Source organism: Lutjanus erythropterus, chromosome 6 (assembly GCF_056507025.1).
Source record: "Lutjanus erythropterus isolate fLutEry1 chromosome 6, fLutEry1.hap2, whole genome shotgun sequence".
In the NCBI taxonomy this organism is placed as follows: Eukaryota; Metazoa; Chordata; class Actinopteri; order Lutjaniformes; family Lutjanidae; genus Lutjanus; species Lutjanus erythropterus.
In genome coordinates this window covers 30,688,139-30,710,010 of record NC_139322.1, presented here as the reverse complement: position 1 = coordinate 30,710,010, position 21,872 = coordinate 30,688,139, and the positions used below count along the sequence as shown (strand labels likewise).

The 21,872-nt window shown below is 39.5% G+C and overlaps 2 protein-coding genes across 5 annotated transcripts in view; one reads left to right on the top strand and one right to left on the bottom strand.

Moving 5' to 3' along the window:
- Window positions 1–564: 564 nt before the first annotated feature.
- b3gnt7l (UDP-GlcNAc:betaGal beta-1,3-N-acetylglucosaminyltransferase 7, like) lies at window positions 565–3,300 on the top strand. Its single transcript, XM_084721629.1, has one exon. It carries the CDS (start codon window positions 862–864, stop codon window positions 2,098–2,100), a length of 1,239 nt encoding a protein of 412 aa, XP_084577755.1. The 5' UTR covers window positions 565–861; the 3' UTR covers window positions 2,101–3,300.
- Window positions 3,301–3,387: 87 nt separating this feature from the next.
- cep104 (centrosomal protein 104) overlaps window positions 3,388–21,872 on the bottom strand; it is a 37,962-nt gene continuing 19,477 nt past the window's right edge. For 2 of the 4 annotated variants that reach the window (XM_084721625.1, XM_084721628.1), the window contains 9 exons: window positions 16,843–17,043; window positions 15,667–15,762; window positions 15,356–15,440; window positions 14,459–14,531; window positions 14,119–14,227; window positions 13,867–14,005; window positions 11,122–11,189; window positions 8,965–9,052; window positions 3,388–5,628 (listed from right to left, as the gene is read on the bottom strand). In XM_084721625.1, the coding sequence (XP_084577751.1) occupies window positions 5,498–5,628; window positions 8,965–9,052; window positions 11,122–11,189; window positions 13,867–14,005; window positions 14,119–14,227; window positions 14,459–14,531; window positions 15,356–15,440; window positions 15,667–15,762; window positions 16,843–17,043 (990 nt within the window). In that variant the 3' untranslated portion in view covers window positions 3,388–5,497. Of the gene's footprint in view, window positions 5,629–8,964; window positions 9,961–11,121; window positions 11,190–13,866; window positions 14,006–14,118; window positions 14,228–14,458; window positions 14,532–15,355; window positions 15,441–15,666; window positions 15,763–16,842; window positions 17,044–21,872 lie in introns of all 4 variants that reach the window. The other 2 variants (XM_084721626.1, XR_014770722.1) reach the window with 2 other exon arrangements.

Below are 21,872 nucleotides of genomic sequence, written 5' to 3'. Positions count from 1 at the left end.
CTTTTTGAGTAATTTTTTGAAGAAAAAAGTCAAAAGTCTCTGATTTGAGCTTGTTAAATGTAAATATTTTAATTTGATGACGTCACCTTGGGCTTTGGGAAACTGATAAACATTTTTCAACATTTTCTGATATTTTATGGACCAAACTAATCAATTAATTGAGAAAATGATTAAATTAATCAAGAATAAAATTAAATTGTTAGTTGCAGCTCCAATCTATACTACCTACCTCTACTCACTGGCTAATTTAAAATGTGTAAAGTTTAATAAAGTTCATTGTTTAATTGTTTCTATTATTTCTTCTTTCTTTAATTCATTTCTCTCATGTTGTATTTTACTTTACTGATTATTATCCTTTTTTAATTGTGTAGCCTGATATTGTTTAAAATCAATAGATAGATACAGGTCTATATATGAAATAGGATCAATTCTAGCTTGATGGTCTGCTCTCTGTCCTGATGGACACCTGGTGTGTGTGAGACAGAAACGAGAAACCTGCAGAGTTCAGTTAAGTGTGGCTCATTAGGGGGAGGAGATATTTGGGAGGGGGGTCTGGGAGAGAGAGAGGTCTTTAGTCAGTGTAGAGACAGAGGGCAGAGACAGAGAGAGGAGAAGAAGAAGCCCGGTGGTCATGCTGCGTATCCTCCTGCATCATTTCCCCGCACCGAGAGGCGACGTGTGGCTACACTGAGTGCCGTCATGGGCAGCAGAGGCCCCGGGGCCACTTCACACAGCCGAGGTGGACGCGACCTCTGGTGTCCAAATGATCAGGGACGGAGGAGATGGACAGACCTCGGACGCTCAGTTGTTCAACACCATGAAGGAAAAAGGTGCAGCAGCGCGTGAGGGTCTCTGACAGCCATGGATCACCTCTTCAGGAGAAAGCGGGTGGGTCTGCTGAAGCCCCTGCTGAGCCTGTCTCTGGTCTTCGCTTCTTTCCTCATGATCCACAAGCTGAAGCTGGCGGAAAAGGACGGGGTGGGGGTCAAACATCCCAGGGATGCCGGCTGGTGCGGATCCGAGTGCTTTTCATTCAAGAAAACGGTCGTGAAAACTAGTTTGGGAAGCTCAGACTCTCCGGCGCTTAGCAACGAGTTGGACGCGCAGCAGCGGGCGTCCAACGGGACGCCGGCTTCCTGGGACGCACAGGTGCTCAACTGCAGCGAGGACTCGTCGGTGAGGACGCAGGACTGGTTCAGGCGCTTGGACCCGAGATTTCACCAGTTCGTCCTGCACCGACACTGCAGGTACTTCCCCATGATCATCAACCACCCGGAGAAGTGCGCGGATGGAGACGTGCACCTCCTCATGGTGGTCAAGTCCGTCATCGAGCAGCACGACCGGCGGGAGGCGGTGCGTAAAACCTGGGGCAAGGAGCACACCGTGGATGGGAAGAAAATCACAACTTTATTTCTTTTAGGAAGCCCGACCACCGGTAAAGACACCAAGAACCTCCAGAAACTGATCGAGTACGAGGACCAGATCTACGGGGACATCCTCCAGTGGGACTTCATGGACACCTTCTTCAACCTGACCCTGAAGGAGGTCAACTTCCTCAAGTGGTTCGACATATACTGCTCTGGGGTGCAGTTCATCTTCAAAGGGGACGATGATGTGTTTGTGAACACGCAGAACCTGCTGGAGCTCATCGGCTTTAAGGTGGAGGATCACAAAGTGGAAAACCTGTTCGTGGGGGACACCATCTCCAAGGCGATCCCCATCCGAAACCGTCAGAGCAAATACTACATCCCCAAAGAGCTCTACGATAAGCCATATCCACCTTATGTGGGAGGCGGGGGTTTTCTGATGTCCTCCCCGCTGGCCAGGAGGCTCTTCGTGGTCTCGGAGGACCTGGAGTTGTACCCGATAGACGACGTGTTTTTGGGGATGTGTCTGCAGAAGCTTCGCCTGGCCCCGGAGATGCACCCGGGGTTCAGGACCTTCGGCATCACCAGGCGCAGGGTGAGCCCCATGAACAGCGAGCCCTGCTTTTATAAAAACCTCATCGTGGTGCACAAATTGAGCGCGCCGGACCTGCTCAGGATGTGGAGCGTGGTGCACAACGAGGAACTGGTCTGCGCTCAAAAGACATCTATATGATAAATAAATCACTTCACTCAAGCTGAACTGATAGTTGGAATATACAACGGACTTGTTTTTTAATTGATCATTCACACTATAAAGAAAAGTTGGGGGGGAAAATCCTCCTAAGCTCTAACTCTAAATTTGTGAGTTAAATGCAACTCTAACTCTTAAGTTTTTAAATGAACTCCACAAAGTTTTGTTTTGTTTTGTTTTTTCTCATGTATTTCAAAAAAGTAGAAAGGGAGTTTTGGAAAACCAAAGAATTCTGTATTTGTAATTGAATTAGAGTTGTCATTATTTGGGCAACTGAAAACTAAATGGCTTCAAGTGAAATTATTAGATTATGAAACATTATTCACTCCAATTTTAATGACTTTGCTCAACTTTTGAAACACTAAATTTTTTGTTTCTCTAAGACAAAAAGTAAATTATCTCAACAAAATATTATAGGTCAGTTTCTTTTAGTTTATTTCAAAACTTAAGAGTTTGAGTTGGATTCAAAACAAAGACTCATGTATGTAGTGGTGGGAGAGCTGCTTTGTCACAAACAATTATGATCATCAAACAAGCATAAAACAATGTTTTTATTTTCTCTATGTCAAATTAAAAAGGTTACAGGTTGGGTTTCCTCCTCTCTTCCACTAGTCCTACTTTGATTTTTTGTTCCATTTTGTAAAACCACTACCACACAGCTCCACAGTGTACACGCCTCCCAGAGGGGTTTGTAGCCTTCTTTACTCTTGGTGCCATTTCAGATTGGAGTTTCCTGAAATGTTAATCTGAGATCCAGTGTTGATGTGGAGACGTGGTTGGTTCTAGTGTGCGTTTATGCAGGCATGAATAAGACTTGACTTGTTACATCCAGGTGTTTCTCTAAACCTGCTGATTTTATCATCAATTTATGTTTTTCATGATTCCAGTGTGACTGTCAAAGTGAACTATGTGGACTCAGAGCACAGCATCATGGGACAAACAGCTCCATTCACAGTCAAGTGATTATTTTCTTAGATACCAACATTGTACAAATCAAATGATTGGATTTTTTTTAAAGTTAATATATTGTTTCATTTCACTTATTTTAAGTCTCAGTTCATTTGTGTATGATTTGCAGAGGCAGACCAAAAACCAAAGAAACCAAACGTCTGTAATACTGTAGATGTATGTATGATAGTGTAAATAAAACTGGAGCTCTCTGTCAGCTTTGTAAATACAGAATGAATGTTGCAGCATTTGATTCATACTGGTGTGCGAACAGCTGAGGAACAGCACATTACTAGGGAAGATGTGGAATAAGATGCAATGTTCAGCTTAATGTAGCTTTATTTAAACAAATACAGATACCTTTGCAGAAAAAATAGCCATTTTATGCAAAAAATACTGACTACTATGCACATAAAAACACAATAAATCCACTTTTGCAACAGTTCTCAATACAGAAGCATATTAAAGCCAATGTGATGAATTGGAAAGTTAAAAAACAAATATACTCTCTTATACATCAATTACACTGACCTTGTTTAATTGTCTCGCCACTAATACAACAGTTAGTGTTAGTGCTCACATTAATGAGGAATTTACTCATATTACAGTTTGTAAAAGTATATTCAACAATATGATCATGTCAGGCTGTTTTAAGGGTATTTCTGCTGTCGTACAAAAGGAGTAAAAACTGTAGCATTAATGATAAATCTTGTTAATTATTGTTTGCGTTAATGTTTAAAATCAATTTAAAGCCACTGAAGTGCTTGATGGTGTTTGTTGGGGTCATATTCAGTCATATTCAGCAGAAACAAAGTAGAAAAACAGGTCCTACACAAACTCATCTGTATACAGTACATTCTTATCCACTGTTCTGTTTCTGATTTATTTGAATAATTCTGTTAAGTTTAAAGGTGTATTTTCTCTCACTAGTCTAGTAGAGCATATAAAACTGTGCTATCTAGTCAAGATTGTCAGTAGGCATTGAGCAGTTAAATAAATTAAGTCTATACTGTCCTGAAATATCAGCGGTGAAGCATCGTCCCTTTGGCAAAGTGCTACTTTATTCTTTCTATATTATCTATTTAAGACAAGACATGAAAATGTAAACAGATGGCAAAGCGTGAAGCTGACAGTGAAGCCACACTCAGGCTGTCGATGGCTTTAGGACTGAAGCATCATCTCCTGGAGTGCTGCCGAGGGAGGAGAGTCTTTTGTTTGTAACTAAACCTCCTTCCTCTTCTCCTCTGCTCTCATTACAGCCTCGACTAGGAGTGTTTCTAAGTATCAGTCGTTGTCATTACTACACTGCTTGTCCACAGAAAGCTCTTAACCTGATTCATCCTGTGCAGAGGAAGATTCTATTTCATAATCAATATTTTATTTTATTTGTACTGAAAAGTTTATGGTCTTAATTTAATTCAAACAAAAAGTCATTAAAAAACGGAAGAATAGCCAATTACTACCATCTTTAAATAAAATGTTCCCATTTATAGCCATGTTGGAGAGCTTGTGCAGCTTCAAAGGGAACCTCCACAAAATTCACATAGAAAGTTGGAAACAGTTGTGTAATGTCCTCCGAGGAGTAAGTCTGAGAAAATCATCCAAATGATGTCAGAGTGATGTCATCACAGTTGTCTCAGCTTGGGCTCGGAGACAGTTCATTTATAATAGAAAGCCTGCACTGCAAACTAAGCATGAGGAATACGACGTAGGTATTTCAACAGGCGGACTAGGTTTAATGTGAAGATGAGTCCCTCATCTAAAAGTAAGGACGTCTCTTCCACTGCTGCTATAATTTTCTTCTTTTTAAATCTGTCTCTTGTGAGTCCCCAAAACCTACTGGAAGTACAACAGTAATTCAATAGATGTCCTCTTTAAGTTGTACAAATCCCCACCACAGAGCTCCAAATGGCAGTGAACAAAATATGAAAACAGAGCCTCTAAACTGAGAAATCATCTAAGGAGATATCAGTAAACAGCACACAGTGAGCTCATGTTCACTAGCCCAGATGTGTGATGCCAGACTCCTGACAAATCGACAAAACAGGCCAGAGATCATTAGTGAGTCCAGCTGTCTCTTCTCAGTGGGGTTTTTCTGTAACTGACTGTAACAGGCCTAGATTTTAATTTGAGTTAATGCGGTGAACCTACAATGTCTTAATGAGTGGTTACAACACCATCTTGTAAGACAGGGAGATTCCTTTCTTGGTCATCTTAACAAAAAAATATGATATATAACTCACAAATCAATTTTGGCCTTTAAAATCCTTTTGCAGGTATCGGTGAATACGTCTGAAATGTTCAGTTTTCTAAAAGTGCAGATGAACAGGAACATGAGACCAGGAAGTATGGGAGTGGGGAGGGGTTACTACAGGAATGTTTCTTGCTGTCAGGTTCCTGCTCTGGCTGTCCTGGAGGCTTAGAACCAGTTTCAGTGCTTCCCTGGCGTATGTCCCCTGGCCAGGGGTGCCAAGGCCGGGATCCGGCTGCCTCTGCCCATAGGTCTGGCTCTGGCCCCAACCGACCAGGCCTGCTTCAACTTGGCTCCACTGACAGCCCTGCCTGGAGACACAAACACACAAAAATTCGTACAGTTAAACCTTTGTAAGAACTTTGACAGAAGACACCCCCCGCTGTGTACTATTTACCAGTAAACAAAGCTGCCTGCATCACCTGTGATGTGAGTATAAACAGGAGGGTTTCATGATGTAAGCAGCTCATGGTGATGTGGCTGCACAGTGGGAGACATCATCTCCTTTGATGACAAACACAACACTGAGTGTATGCAGCGGTTATATCACAAGGATTTCTATGAATATACTACACAGTATGCTACTACTGTGGGTCTCTGTAAATAAAACTGTAGATAAAACTACTGGGTCTCAATAAATAATATTAAAAAGAGTATGGTCTATTCCTGAGATAATTGCCCTAAGATAACTTCTGTTATGACTTGGTGCTATAAAAATAAAACTGACTTGCATACTATAATTGCGTTTTGTCAGCCTATTAGTGGAATTACAAAGTAATCGCTCATCATTTACTTAAAAGTAGCAATACAAGTAAAAGTCCTGCATTTGAAATTTTACACAAGTATGTACAGAAGAATTAGCACCTTTTTCTTCAGTGTTTTATAATGGAAGCAGTCCACTTCTCTGTCACAAAGAGCTCCCTCACTAAAAAAATCATACACTTTTACGGAATAAAACCCTCCCCACCCACATTTTGGTCTATCAGACCATATTTCCCTGATTCTCCCACCTTCTTAGACACACTTGATACAAAAGGGTAAAACCATTATCAAAAAGGTGTTAAAATGTGGACAGGTGAAACTACAGCAGCTCTGCAGGACAGCTTTGAGAGTTCAGGGTTCAGTTTGCGGTGTTTAGTCTAAACAGCTACCGCCGTGTTGCACTCAGTGGTGGACAAAGTACTCAACACCAGCTCTAAAGTGTACATACTCCTGGTCAAATATTACTCAACTACAAGTGAAAGTTGCTCAGTCAAAATTTTACTGAAGGTAAAGTACTGGAGTACTTGCTTTTAAAAATACTTGAGTATTCAAAAGTACAAATTACAACTAATATCAATACATTGCTGTATTGTTTTCAGCCTATAGAAACACCTATAAAAAACTTTGGCAACTTTGGCGTACTTCGTTACTGTCCACCACTGGTTGCACTCATCCCATTCGGATGAAGTGCACTGAGAAACTGGTTCTCCAGCACATCAAAGACAACATCCCAATCAGCCTGGACCCTCACCAGTTTTCACTGAGAACCAACAGATCCACTGGCCTCTTTTCAGTCTCCCCTCAACTTGTGGAAAAACATCACCTACATTAGAATGCTGGATGTTGACTTAAGCTCAGCATTTAAAACCATCTCCCCCATGAAGCTGTTTGGCAAACTCAACATTCAAGTACCACGCCCTGCAACTTCACATTGGACGTCCTCTCAAACAGACCCCAGACAGTTTGGACTGGAGCCCCCCGGTGCTGTGTGCTGAGCCCCATCCTATTCACACTGTACACTCATGATTGCAATTCCTAACATGGAGAAAACTTTGTTGTGAAGTTTGTGATGCCACCTCCATCAGAGGCTGGATTTCAGACAACCTTGTACATTTGTAGCTAGATATTTAATGAGTGTGAAAGTTTAGGTGATCATCTATTAACTAGATTAATCATAAAACAAGACGGTCAAGGTGGCTTGTCATCTTTTATCAACTATTTCCTGGGGGAAACCCTGAAAAGTAAAATATTCACTGGTCCCTGAAAGTGTTAATTTGCATGCTGTAGCAAAGCATGAGCAATATAGGCAAAGAGCTTACAAGCTTAAAACAGAAATGTTTTCATGACCAGTGTGTCACTGGTGCCTGATGTGAAAGATCAGCAGACGCAAATGATATAAGGTCCTAATGATGGCTAAATCTCTGATGATGTAATGGTCAGAAGTCTTCTATATAGGGCACTTCTACTTTGTGAATTGTCATGTGATGAACTGTAGGCTAACATTTTGTTGGCAATGTCCTAAACTTGATGTTTTACAGTGTACCGCATGCTGGTTGCAGCATGACAGCATGACAACATGTATGAACAGTCCTGAGTGAATAAAGTTACAGTTTAATATAAAAGATACAGTTCATTATTATTATAAATGAACACAGCACTGACCCCTTTCAAAACAAAGGTCCGATAACAGTTTAATAATAAGAAAAGGCTATTGACTGTCTTTGATAGATTTTTAATTTTTGATATTTTCACGATGGCCTTACAGGCTACATGAAACCTTTCAGTGGGCTGCATCTGGCCCCCTGGCAGCATTTTTCCCAGGTCAGGTGCAGAGAAACAAACTGTGAACTTGTTGTTTTAATAAAGACAATAAAAGAAGACAGTGGAACAATAAAACTCATCTGCTTTTGTCTTCCACATCGTGTACACATGCACTTATGTGTACTGGGGCTGCACAATTAATCAAAATCAAATTGAAATTGCAATACGGCCAAGAGCAATATCCAAATTGCAGAACCAGAAACAAATCACAATTCTTTGAAAAAGGAAATAAAAAAACAGCATCATAGTGAAGTACTCTAGTGCTGCAGAGACACCCTGGCCTACAAATCTCGTTCTTCCAATAAAAAAACACATATTTGCTTGGCACAGATCCCAACAAATGTCACATCCTCATGTTTTTAATAGTTTTTTTTTTTCAGTAAAAATTGAAATTGTAATGCTAAAATGATTTTCAGTCAAATAATCACAATATGACTTTTTTACCATATCATGCATGTTTAATGTGTACTCAATTTTAAATCCCGTGAAGGAAATGGGACTCAACCATCTACCATTAAAACTACTATATATACATGCGATTGCAGAGTGTAAATACATCAAATAGCTGTTGCTGAAAAATAGCTGATACATTGAAAACCTTGAGAATTATAACATTAATAGATTCAGCAGTAGTCCTCTGGTGTGAGTGGGATGAATCAGCTCCACAGTCACTCTGGCATCAAGTTATTATTTAAGTTATAAAAGTAATGTGAAATGTAACAAAATACTGGGCATTCAGACTGATACACCCCCTACTTAACTGTAGAAAAAGCAGGACTCTTGTGATATGACGTGACCATGATGCCTCAGTAATGACCACTCTACTTATAACCACTACCATGATTGTGAAATATCACTCAAAATGGATACACAAACACCCACTACACTAGGCTCCAAATAAAATCTGTCACTATTTTTATGTGCCTCGTTCTGTGCTGAGGCAGGAAACCAATAGTGGAAAAGCTGCAACATGAAATTTTACCAACAAGCATGGGCACTTTGTATAGCTCTCACAGTGAACGTTGGGGAGGTAGGTGTAAGCGGAGGGTGTATGAATGCTTTACCTTGTGCTGGCTGAGTTCTCTGGGACACCGCAGTCCTGCGTGAGTTTTGTTTACAGCCCTCCCTGCCCATGAGGTGAGCCTTCCAGGCCTGGAACAGGGACAAAGTAGCTCAGTGAGTCCATTCCTCTCCCTGGTACTTTCTCGATCAGGGCAACCACGGGTGACTGTAGGCCCAGTCAAGGCCTGAATGGCTGAACCTCCCTCCCACTAACACTGATGTCTTTCATTGGGTCTACGCTCAGAGCTCTGGCAGCTAGAGTGTGACTTTCTGTCAGTTTTTTTTTCTTCATTAATTTTTAAGAGTGTGTGCAAGGTGAGAGACTGTATGTTGTGAATCAGATTCTGAAGAACACAAATCACAACTAAGGCTGAATAACAAGTGTCACTGTACATTTGGGCGTAATCTCAATATCTTACCCTGGTTGGCAGGTCAAGAGGTTTGCAGTGATTAAAATGCTAAAATGCAAGTGAAAGTGTAGTTGTATAGTTTAAACAGATGATTCATGTTTCTGATAAGCACAGTAATAGGCATTTTTCACAGCAAATATTATGTCATAGCAACACAGGTGTGATAAATATCATTCTAGCTACATGTGTCACTTCCAGTATTGTGCATGCTCTTTCACTGGCACAGCCTACTGGGACACTGAAAATGGAACAGAGCTTTCATTAATGATATAAGTTCACATTTGAGTCCGTTACTGGAGAAAAAAGTCCTATTTTAACACATAGAAGCAAAATACTCAAGCGGCTCCAGCTGCTCCACTTTTTCATAATTGGAGTATGTATGGCTGCATGTCAACAAGAATACTAATTTTCATTACACATGTAAACAGCTTAGTAGGAATACTGTATTTGTATGAATGACGAAAAACAGAATATTTTGTCCATGCGAAGATGTTCATCATCATTATGACAAACTGGGACAGACAGAGCCAGGACAGGTTTTTGTCATCCTTGTAGCTCCTTGAAAGACAACTTGCATGATTCCTTAGACTCCACCAAGACAGACACGTAACAGAAGACAAATGACAGGCGGTAGTGTTACAACGTTTAGCAGGACAGACAATCTTGTACGCTGCATTTTAAAGTTCTCTATCAGAAACAAATGGACTGACACAATGGATTAGTAATGGATAAGCAGCTCTGAGGGCACCGAAATATGAGCACTGTTTACATACAAAAGAAAACTATTTTCCCTGTGGTTATGTTATGCAATGTTCAACACTGAGGTTATATTCAGTGTACGCTCATAATTTTGAGTCAGCCATTTTGATGATGTTTCCATATCTGTTAATTAATACTGATATTAGATTACCAATACATGTTTTAACCCCAAACTTTTGTGGTTACAGATCAAACATTTCCCACATAATACACAGCAAAGAGCCACCACAACAGGAAAACTGCCACCACTGCTGGACTCAAAATAAACCTGAACTTGTCAAATCTTACGATGCAATGATTTATTTTTGTTTTGTTTTACTTATTATCATTTGAATTGCATTATTTTAAACCTCACTGACTACAGTAAGATTCAGGGTAAGCACAGCTATCAAAATTTGTCTATTAACAGCTAAGTAGCACGTTTTTGTCTTTTCTTTTTTCAACAAATAGGAATGGGAAGAATGTGATTCACTTAATCTCAAGACGAGTTAAATAGCCCATTAAGAACAAAGGTTTAGCCTCCTTTGAAGTCTTTAAAGGCCAACAATAGCGGTATTTTACCTCAACACCTGTTTGCTCCTCAAGCCTAAAATTAGATACTTTTAAGTTTCCGTGTTGATATAAAAAGAGAGAAAATAGAAAAGGTCACCGAGTGAAGGTCAGGCCCAAGTGCTGAGTAACAGAGCCACCAGTTACCACATTCAGCTTCAGCTTTTTTTTTCTCCTTCTTGTGAATTTCACTGTTTAATTCACCTATTTTTTCCCCAATTCTGCAAAGAAACAATTAGCCTAAAAGCAAACCATATATATAACCATCTAGTTATAAAAGGGCCACACACGTTCAACATCACACCTTTTTGTTGCTTATGCCATATGCTGTACATCAATTCATAATTTTCTTTAAGAGAGCCATGACTTCACAAGAAAACATATTCACAGAGTTGGAACAGTTGAGTCCCTCATATGGAACTTGAATGTACAGAATCTCACCTCCTCTCCAGGCACGAAGTTGTTGTGACACAAAGGACAGTGGTTGGAGCCTTTACCCGAGATGGGGGCTGAAAAAGAAACACGACACCTTTAAGCCACCTGTTATACCATTACGGAAAAAGTCCCGCAAACACTGAAGGAGAACAGCTTTAAACACAATACAGCTTTGAGTGATGGGAAAATTTGAGTAAACATAATCTAGTCCAACAATACAGCTTAAAAAAATCAAGTTTCTGTTAAATTAACAGAGGTAAGAGAAACTTGAAGTTCGCGATAATACAAAAGGCTCACTGGTGTCAATAATGTATGAAGACATATGACTTGTGACCGAGATGTAATGTAAGTCAGAGGTTCTTCATTTTTTCTCAGCTAAGGACCTCTTACAATATAGAAAAATATAAAAGGGACTATAGTTATAATGTGAAAGAATGATGCAGGAGAAATGCATTAGACAGATATTAGACCTGTATTAGAACCTTTCTTCTGTTGGGAAACATGATGATTTTTTGTAGGTGGAGCTCAGGTGGGGCAAAACAATTCCCAAAACTTGTTAGTTAACATTAGCTATCAATTTGCTGGCTTGTTTTTTGGCAACAATGGCTTAAGACAATACAAGCTCTTCTGAATATGTGTGGTCACTCACTCTGCAGGACCAAGAATGAATTTAATGGCCAGCTGTTCTGCAATGCACTCAGTAACACACTGCATACCCACTGGGTTGGAGGACGGTGCACTGAGCCAGAGGATTGATACAAACTTTCTGTAAAGCAGGGCTATATCCACATGTAACGCAGATATTGATATTTTGACCAAAGTAGATTCAGTGATTGTTATAACAGTGGAAAGACTGACCAGAACAGTTTTGGTGAGTTTTATTTAGTTTCTGTTTGTCGAGTTTGAATGAAGTGTGTTTCACAGAGTTAACCAGGCAAGTAAAGCTTGCCTTAGTTTGGTAAAAGAGAGAAACTTGAATTCAGAAGGTGATTACTTCCTTCCTATAGTCATGGCGCTCACACATCTCCCAGCCTTTGTCCGACTGCATTTAACCATAGTCGTCTTTGGTATTCTTGACTGGCAGTGGATGCTGCTATGCAATGAAAGTTCAATTCTGACCTATTACTAATTTGATTCTAGCACCCAACAGCAGCAAGATGACATTTCGGATTTATTTGGCCTACTACTCTGAGATAATTCATCTTTGCCTGCATTTTCTCTGTTTTGCCTCCAGCTATCAACATGATGTAATCATGATGTCAGCAACATTTTGACACAGAATACCCATAACATACTGTACAGTCAAGATAGCATGTTTCATTCTTAGTGCATTCATACCGTAAAGTGAGGACTCTGATTATTAGAGTTATAGTTTTGTTAGAGTAGAAGGTAATCTATGTACTATTTTAGATTTAAAAAATAAAATATTTAATTCATGCATTTTTGTCTTAAGAGTCAAGAGTCTTTTCACTGACCCCCTGGCAGAGCGCCACAGACCTCTATTTGAGAACCACTGATGTAAGCCTTATATTAACAGTAAACTTAATCAGTATCAAACTGTGAAAAAACAAAAAAAGAGTAGATCATATGAGAACAGCTGACACCAGCTTCCAGACAGTAAATAATAACAGTAACAGGGCTTGGCAGTTTTCCAAAAATCCAAAAACAACCAGCACTGTGGAAAAGTACTGACTTCTGATGTTCTGTGAAGCATTGTGAGAATAAAAGCATATTTTCAGGATCATGATTTTCATGTTTTATAAGAGCCGTCATTGCGGCCACGGGTGCTTTACCTGGCAGTGGATGACTTTTCAATAAATTGAACCAAATCTATTAAAAGAAATGGACATCTCAGGTGTACTAGTTACTAAACAAAGCTCAGCCTAAAATAAGTCTAGGCTGTGGAGGAGCACCATTAAAAATAGGAAGAAAAACACACAAGAGGAAGTGTGTTTATCAACCTGAGTTGGTGAATCAGTAATTCAGGAAATATGTGTTTTTGGAACAAATGGTTAAACCATATGAGGACATTAGGTTTTATGTGTTCTATGAAAAAAAGGACAGAGAGCTTGAGGTTCAGAGGTCAAAGGTAAAGGTAAGAAAAAACCAAACAACAACACAAACAAACCAACAACATATCAGATGTAGATGAGATAAATTATACTCAAATGGATCATGTCAAGCCCAGTTGCCAGTAATCCTGGTAATCACCTGGGATAAGAGGACAATCAAGGGCGGTTTGGCAGAGCTGTCTGTGGAGACAGCTTACAGCTATGTTATTAAGTTGTACTGTTGAACTACTTATGTCGAGCCATGCAAAGGATTTGAAGTACGCAAAGGTGAGGCCGAAGATGACACTGACTCAGTTAATGTTTCAAGTCAGATATGCAGCACCTGTTGTGTTGGCAGACCAGAAATGGAACCAGAAAGAAGACACAGCCAGAACCAAGACACAGAGACATTGTTGGCCTGGTGCTAACAATAGAGGGGGGTTTAAGCTTGGGAAGAGAGAAAACTTTGCAGGGTACGTGCCTGGTCACACATACATCATGTCCGTTTATCTCTCCCCATTTTCCTGTCTTTGTCTACAAGTGTCACCATCCAGTAAATACAAAAAGAGAAAAGAGAAAAAATATGGAGAAAAGAAAATACACCCTATTCAAATAAAACTAAGAAACGACATGACTTTCATCACATTAAGCATTTTCAGAGATTTTCCAGTGGCATGAAAGAGTGAGACTGCGAACTCACGGTTGCAGGCTGGTCCCTGGACATGTCGAGTGAGATCTTCAGTAGCCACGGCCTCTGAGCAGCGTGGGCACTGGCTGAACTTGGACCTGCTTTCACATTCACCCAGTAGGTGCTCTGTGAGGCTGGCTATCTCGACTACCTGCGAACACAACGCAGAGCTGTACACAGTCTTCAGGCGATACAGCTGGGCAGATGTCCTTCTTTAAAGAGGACCAAAAATACACCAACAGTTTTGAAAATCTAACAGTCTACCTGTCTACATTCATCGCAGCGTCTCAGCATAGGACAGTGTTTCCAATAGTGAAGGTCCAATCCATCTTCTGTGAATGACTCGTCTTTTTTACCGCAGAATATACACAAGCTGTAAGATCAGATCAGGCTGCAAATTAGATCATACTCCTTCAAAGCATTGTCCTACATCCTGGGACACTAATGGCATAAACATAATACACTAAAAAATAACTGACTGTGTGAAAATTGCACAAAAAACACTACAATATGAAACTGAGACTAACCTAATATGCCATAAATCCTTTTTGCATCTTTCTATTATTCCAGTGATTTGTTTTCCACTGAGTTATGAGTCACTTACTTGTCCAGATAGTTGATAGATTGTTGGACATCAGTGGTGTTTGTCACCTTGTTCTGGGGCACTTTTGTTACAGCTGGAAGAAAACAGTAATGGTTACTTTTCATTGCACTAAAGTTTTAGTGTGCAAAGGAAATTGGTATAATTTTTCCCAACTAAAACTCAGGAACATAACATTAGATCTTTATGGTTCTCTCCTGCAACTTGATTGAACACTGTCATCTGAGGAATTAAGTGTTGACTTGTTGAAAATTAAGAAGTTTAACATCAGTTGAAGGGAAAATAATTGATCCCTGGCACACTCTTTAAATAACATACTTTTTAATCTTTGAGCTTGGGGGAAGGCATTCAGTATTTTCAAGTCAAAAGGCTCAAGTCCAAGTAAAGTAGCGTTTCACTGGTGTTGAAGGTCTAGTCAAGTTGCAAGTCGTTTTTGATTTTGTCAAGTATAAAGACATCAAATCTGTGACTGGAATCTGACTTGAGCCCAAACATCTGATATGTACGCTAAACACTTAACTAGCTACAAATTAAAATTACAGTTGTAAGTAGCAAAATGTTCTCATGTTTTGTTTGTTACCACGATATTTGATATTGTTGTACTGCCTTCAAAAAGAGCTTTTGTTTCTGTCATTGATATGTTAAGAAAAGAACCAAATTGATGCTGTAAAGCTCATCCTCTTTGAAAATGGTCACTGATTTCTCATATTTATGTCAAAAGTTTTGACCTTTGCATGTCTCCAAGGTCAGAACCATATTGCTGTTTTGTGCTTCAAAGCAATCCAAATCATCACAGCACCAGACCTGGTACTGTACATTATATAAGTTTTACTCTACCAAAGAATATCTTTGGTGTAAGTAGGATCTAGTTTTTCTGCTTCCTTCTTTTTAAACGTGTACCTTTGTCAGCTTTTTGGGACTCCTTCTCAACTTTGGGAGCTTCTTTCTTGGGCGTCGGTCCTTTGATGCATTCATCCCCTCTCTCCTTCACAAGCAGACAGAGATGTATTAATTAATTTTAATTAACAGTGACTCCAAACACACAGTTTTGGATAAATGGTGGAACTCTTCAGAAGATATAAAGTACCATTGCTGTTATCTGTTTGTGACCACCTAGAAAAATTCAACAAAGTCTGTGTGGAGTCATAAATACTAATTAGTAGACATTACAAGAAGTGATGTAATTGTAGTGTGATGACAGCTCCACCTACTGTGATCTCTTTCAAGGCAGCCAGCTGCTCCTGAAGGGAGTGGATCTCCTCCTTCTCTTTTTGCCCATCCTGCTGACCACCTCCCCTCTTCAAAGTCTGAATGAATGGCAACATGACATCACCCTCAATGTCAGAGTCAGACTTTCATTTTCAACTGTGTTTGCTTCCTTTCTTCTCCATTTCTCCTGTTAATATCAATTCAGCATCGGCAACGGCTATTTTCATTAACGTCGCACAGCTTAAAGCTCTGCAACTTTTAGAGCTGTAATGTCATGGTGTGGTTGTTTTGGCAATGACTCACACAGATGAATGCATGATCAGATGGTTGTGCACTACTTAACAGCATGGACATTACTTCATGGGAAGACCAGGTCTCTAATAATGCCAGTAAGAAATTAAACTTGAGTCATAAGTTTTACATAGAACAATATCACATCATGGAACACATTTATGGTACAAAACAACAAATGATATCCTTTACTGCACTGTGTGTTGATAATATGAAACAGTCAGTCAGGTATATTGTTAGTGCAATTTTACACAGTTCAGTTGGTGATGACATAATATAATAATAATGATGTTTTTTATTTAAAGGCACCTTTTTCAAGGCACTCTAGGACACATACAACCACAGTTGACAGACACGAAGGATTCGAAAGAAATGCAAAACTACATTTACATCTACCTTGTATCATAAACAGATACATGCATGGATCTGGCATAGGTAATTTGTTCAACCAGATGAGGAAAGCACTATCAAGTCTGTGATGGCTCTGGCAAAGGAAGCAGCGGAGGCAGTTATCTCTCTGTACAACATGAAACCCTGCCTCCTCTTCCTTGTTACTGTCAGCTTTGGAAAAAAAAGACATACAAAGCTCAACTCTTTTTAGCTTGAGAGATTGCTCCCATCTGGCACGTCTGACAGTTTCACTGTCCACTGACCAGCTGCTCCTTGCTGAGTACAATCTGTTTGAACTAGATAAACAGTGTGGACACACCCTCAGCCTGTTCGTTCACAGTGAATAGACATCCATATTAATGTCAGAAATGTTGCATTTTGTTATATATGGAAATAGGAGATATCAGTTATTTTTAATGTTCCCTCTTGAAGTAAAGATGGGATGTTATTTACCAATGAGAGATTCATTTGCAGTAAAGAAAAAGAACACTCCTTGCCTGAGTCTCCACCAGCTTTCCGTCAATCTTGGCGAAGCCATCAAAGAGGGTTTTGTAGAGGAAGCTCTTACGTGTGGCAGCATCGTTGGGTGAAAGGTAGCTGAGAACAGCAGCTCTGTGCTGCTGGTACATGGATAAGATGATGCGCACTGCCGGCTCTCGAACCTCTGATGCACTGTGCTCCAAAGCTGCTGTACAGAACTGACAGAGGAAAACAGGCCTCCTTTTAACATGTGAACATTAAACATGAAGTTTAACTGCCTGGATATTACTGTTCAAACACATGCTATTAAGCAGTTTCAGCTTTGATTTGATCACCTGAGGGAGAGACTTTTACTGGAGAAAAGAAACCTGATTTTTGTTGTTGGCATGAAAGTTATTTCGAACTAAAAGTAAGACTTAACTTGAAACTATTGTTGCACAATATTGGATTATTGTACAGATCTGATATGCCAATATTTCCCAACTCATTTTGGCCATTTGCTGATATATGGTGATATTTGCACATTATGCCTGCTCCTGGTGCAGACATAAAATATGACGCTTTTCAGAATGTTCACATTCACTGGACAAAATAAGAAAACAATTTTTCTCGCTGGTAATTGTTTCTATTTGTTCTTCAAAAATTAATTGTAATGATCAGGATGACAGTTAAATTAAATTAAATTTGTAGTCTTGAGGGAATGAGATTTGGCTATCTCTCATAATCAATGTTGAGCAATCATTGCAAATAGCAACTCTGATGTCTATTTTGGACTCTTCCAAAAACATCCACACATATACTTGTCTTGTGTGCGCATAATTAAAGTATCATCTCATCCACCTGTCATATAGGCAGAAAGGCATTTTTGATCAATAGTGATTTTCAATTTAAAGCATTTATCAGGCGATATAGATGACATGCCAATATGATCATGCATCCCTACCTCAAATGATAAATCAATAAATAATGAAAAAAAACATGTACTTAGGTAACATTAATGTTTCTCTAATTGGGGTAGGGGATTAAGAAAAATTGATTTCCCCAACTAGAAATCTCCTGAAGAAAGTTCATTTCTTGTCCATGATAATGCAAAAATACCCAAACCCCCAAAAAATATGGGTGACAAAGACTATAAGACTGTATCACTGCAAAGCAGTGGGATGAAAGGAGAGATGATTACATGTAGTAGTGCATCCATATTTTCAAAATTAGTTTTATTCAAAGTCTAAGTAAATGTCAAACTAAAACAAATAGCCTCTAGGAATCTAAAGAAATTTACTTTTACAACAATGAACATTTGACTATTTGTAAAATTCACATGGACAACAAAGACATAATGTGAAACCCGATTACTCACTTGCTGCAGGCTTACAGTGGAGCTTACAGTTATAAGGTTATTGTCTGATTTCCAGTACGACCTGTTTTCTTAAGTAAACCTATGTTTTGTTTGGATGTGAAAGTACCACGCGGTGTGACATGTGGTGTCCCCTAGGATACAAGTCTTAGGATTCTATTATTCAACTTCTGCCAAATTTCTACCAGGAGGACTGAGCAGAGAGCACATTACTCCTATTCCTCAGAGACACTTAACAAGTCAGATGGACCAAACTTCCTGAGGATTTCAAATGCACCCCACCTTTACTCACTTTAAAAACTAAATTGAAAACTCTACTGTGTACTTTATCTGTGCTTTGATAAACCCTTTCTACCTCATTTATTAAACTTTGACATGTTGGTCCACTATTTAGGTGTTGTTTGAAGGCATTCATTAGCCTTGTGTAAGGCAGTTTAAAGGCACAATATGTAAATTCTGCCACTAAGAGCCAGTCTCACATTAAAACAACAACAAAAACATAGTTTGAGGATGTTGTAAAGTGGCGTGGACTCATCAGAGTAGTTAGACCCTGTTCTATCAGAAGTGACTCTGACAGAATTCATCTTGACAAACAAGGTAATTTTAAAGTTTTATTCACGTTAAGTTTTGTCATGTTCACTTCTTCCCTAACTCTCTAATGTATCTGATGTATCCCGTTTTCCCACAAAGTAATGCAATTAGCAGATAGTGGGAAACATTTTAATGAAGAAATGTTACATAGTTTAGTATTAAATTGCCTCTGTGTGTCATACACTTAAACTTGCTGGCCTTGTCTTGTCTTACCTGCAGTATGCTGGGGAAACTAATAGAAAATAATCAGTGCTTGCTTTTTAATAGACAAAAGTCAATGTTTTATGAAGCAATATTTGCAGTGTAGTTTCATTTGCAAAACATCAACACCATTGGGGACGTCCTTTGAGGGAAGTGCACATCATGACGTAAAAAGAGCCCATTATCCGACATAATCTCTGTGAAGAGAGTCACAACACAATAGAAATCCCTCCAGTGGACAGCATTAACATCCAAAGGTAAACCGCACACAAAGGACGCCCATCCCTCATTCAAAAGGCTCAGGGACAGCTTGCCATTATTCTCTGTCGTCTCTGCCCACCACTTCTCATTTTAATTACAGGAAATTCAATCACCTCCTTTTTTTCACTCTGGCTCCTGCCTCGGAGCAGATCACCCAGGTAACAGTGGAGGGAAAAGGAAAAATGTTCAAACTGTGGCTGGGTTAACGCGGTAGAGCTGTCAAGAGGGCTCATCAAATGAGCTACAGGAAGAGGACAAAAATAGAGTTTTTTTTGGTGGGAGGTTTCTCAAGTGTATCAATTAAATGAATTAAAAGATATGATAGATATGAAAATATGACCTGTGTCTGTTATGCAATGTTTTTGTTTGTGTTAGGGGGGGGCTACTACCACCAGACCAAAGGTATATTCAGGTTTATGTGCATATTGGTGGGATTAATTCTGTTCAAAAGGATAGTTTGGATTATTTATGCAGAGTTGTATGAGTTACTTATCAATAGTCAGCAGCAGGAGTGCCACTGTGGAAGCTAAGCAATATAGTCCCATGGACAGAGTCAGCAACAAAAGGTATTTTAGGTATTTTTTAAAAAAGGCTCACAAAAAAATCTATATCAGTTTATATGCACGCTATATTTAGACAATTTTCACTGCTTTATTTTTCTGACAGCCTTTTCCAACCTGAAACTGCCTGTATAAAAGCCAAATATCGCTCTCTCCACACCAACAAAAGTCCATGGGTGAAATCAGTAATTTTACCAAGCAGAACACAAGAGTTGGTGTTTTACTACTGCCATGATCTGTTAGTTTGTCTGTGTTATTATGTACAAACTATCCTTTACCACAGTCACAGAATAACCCAAACCAGCTAATAGATCAGGGGAGTGGTTGATCATCAACTCCTGAGTGCTCCAAGGTTAAATTAATGATTTCATCAGTGGGCTTTGGCTGGTCTGGAGAGATATTTGGCTTATATAATGAACTGAATCCTGTCTGACAGCAAGGTCAAATGGTGAGAATATTCTAAATAAAACATAAACTTAAATGGAAATTGACTTTCTAAGAGGGTCTACAGTAAGTAATACACAGACTACTGATAAGTACCTCATACAACCCCACATTAAATAATCCAAACTACCTCTTTAATGTGACAGTCAGGTGAAAAGGCTCGCTGTGGAATAAAGCACAGCCCTCCTGTCACATCTCAATCAAGACTGGAAATGTTTCCCAGGCAAACGTGGGAAGCAGCCGACACAAAGGGGACAGGCGCTGAGCAAGCATGCACAAACATGCAAACACAGGCCATCCAATGCCATCTGCGTGGCTCCGGTGAAACTCACAAGACAAACCTAACAATTTGCTCTCACTGATTAAAGCCGTGTAAAGTCAAGAGGAGGGCCGAGCGCAGGGGGATGGGTAGAGGACCGGTCGTAAACTAGAGAGGATGGGATGGCTTGTTGTCCTGCCTGGCCTGGTCAACAGTTGGATAGTTTGCACGTAGATATTAGGTCACTGCTGGAAACCAGAGGAGCGCAGAGGATGGTGACAACATTGACTCAGCTGACTGAAGCTGACTGGAGTTTACTGATGTCTGACGTCTGTTTGGGTGAACTGAATGGCCAAAGCAAGCCAGGGAGGGACTGCTCTCCTCAGTTAGTCAGACTGTTATTGCTGAGCCAAATGTAACGGAAAAACAGCTTGATGGCTGGCTACTTTTAAAATGGAGTAAAACAGGCATTATATTGTAGGTATTGTACCTCTCTACAGCACTGCTGTAACTGGTAGGGATGACTGCAGAGACAGCACTCAGTTGTGTTTAACAGCTTTAGTATAGAAATCTGTGATGACCTGTTAAATCTTAACCAGCAATATCACCACTGATATTTTTTTTGGCTGCTGCTGCTTATATTTAGTGCATTTTAAATTTATTTTTGGGATTTTACAGGCACAATATCCTCTGAAAATGTCCAGTGTCTCCTCTAGAATACTTCTGACATGGTGGAAAAGCTTCAGAAATCAAATAACACACAGAAGAAGGAACGCTGTGGTTGAAAGTACTTTTTTTTCTTGAGATAACAGAATTATTATCTCATTAACTCAAGATTTTGAAAAGAAATATCCACCAAGGTTGCTCTCGACCTTGATGCTCTGAAGTTTTGGTTTCTGAGGTTTATTTGTAAAGATAACAACAAAATTAACTTGTGATCTTGAGCTAACATGTCTAAAAAGATAATGCCAACCGCAGCCATATCAGAAACCGGATTATTAAATGTGGGGTTATAAGGGGTACTTATTGATAGATGCCAATCAGCACACCCTAAGTTTGCTGAAGCAGAGAGGAGCACCAGCTTAGAGACTAGGCAATGTGCTGCTGTGGACATGGTCAGAAGCAAAACGAATTTTAGCCACTTAAAAAATGTACAACTAAAAACATTAATATCAACTTAAATGTGCGCTATATTCAGAATATTCCACAACACTACATTGCATAGCTTGTGTGCTGGTACTCCTCTCCGTTTCTCCTTTCTCATTTTGACAGTCGTCTACTCTGAGTAATATACTGACTGTCATATAACTCCACATTAAACAATCCGAACTATCACTTTAAAAATAATTTAAATCAATTATGGGCATGAACATCACT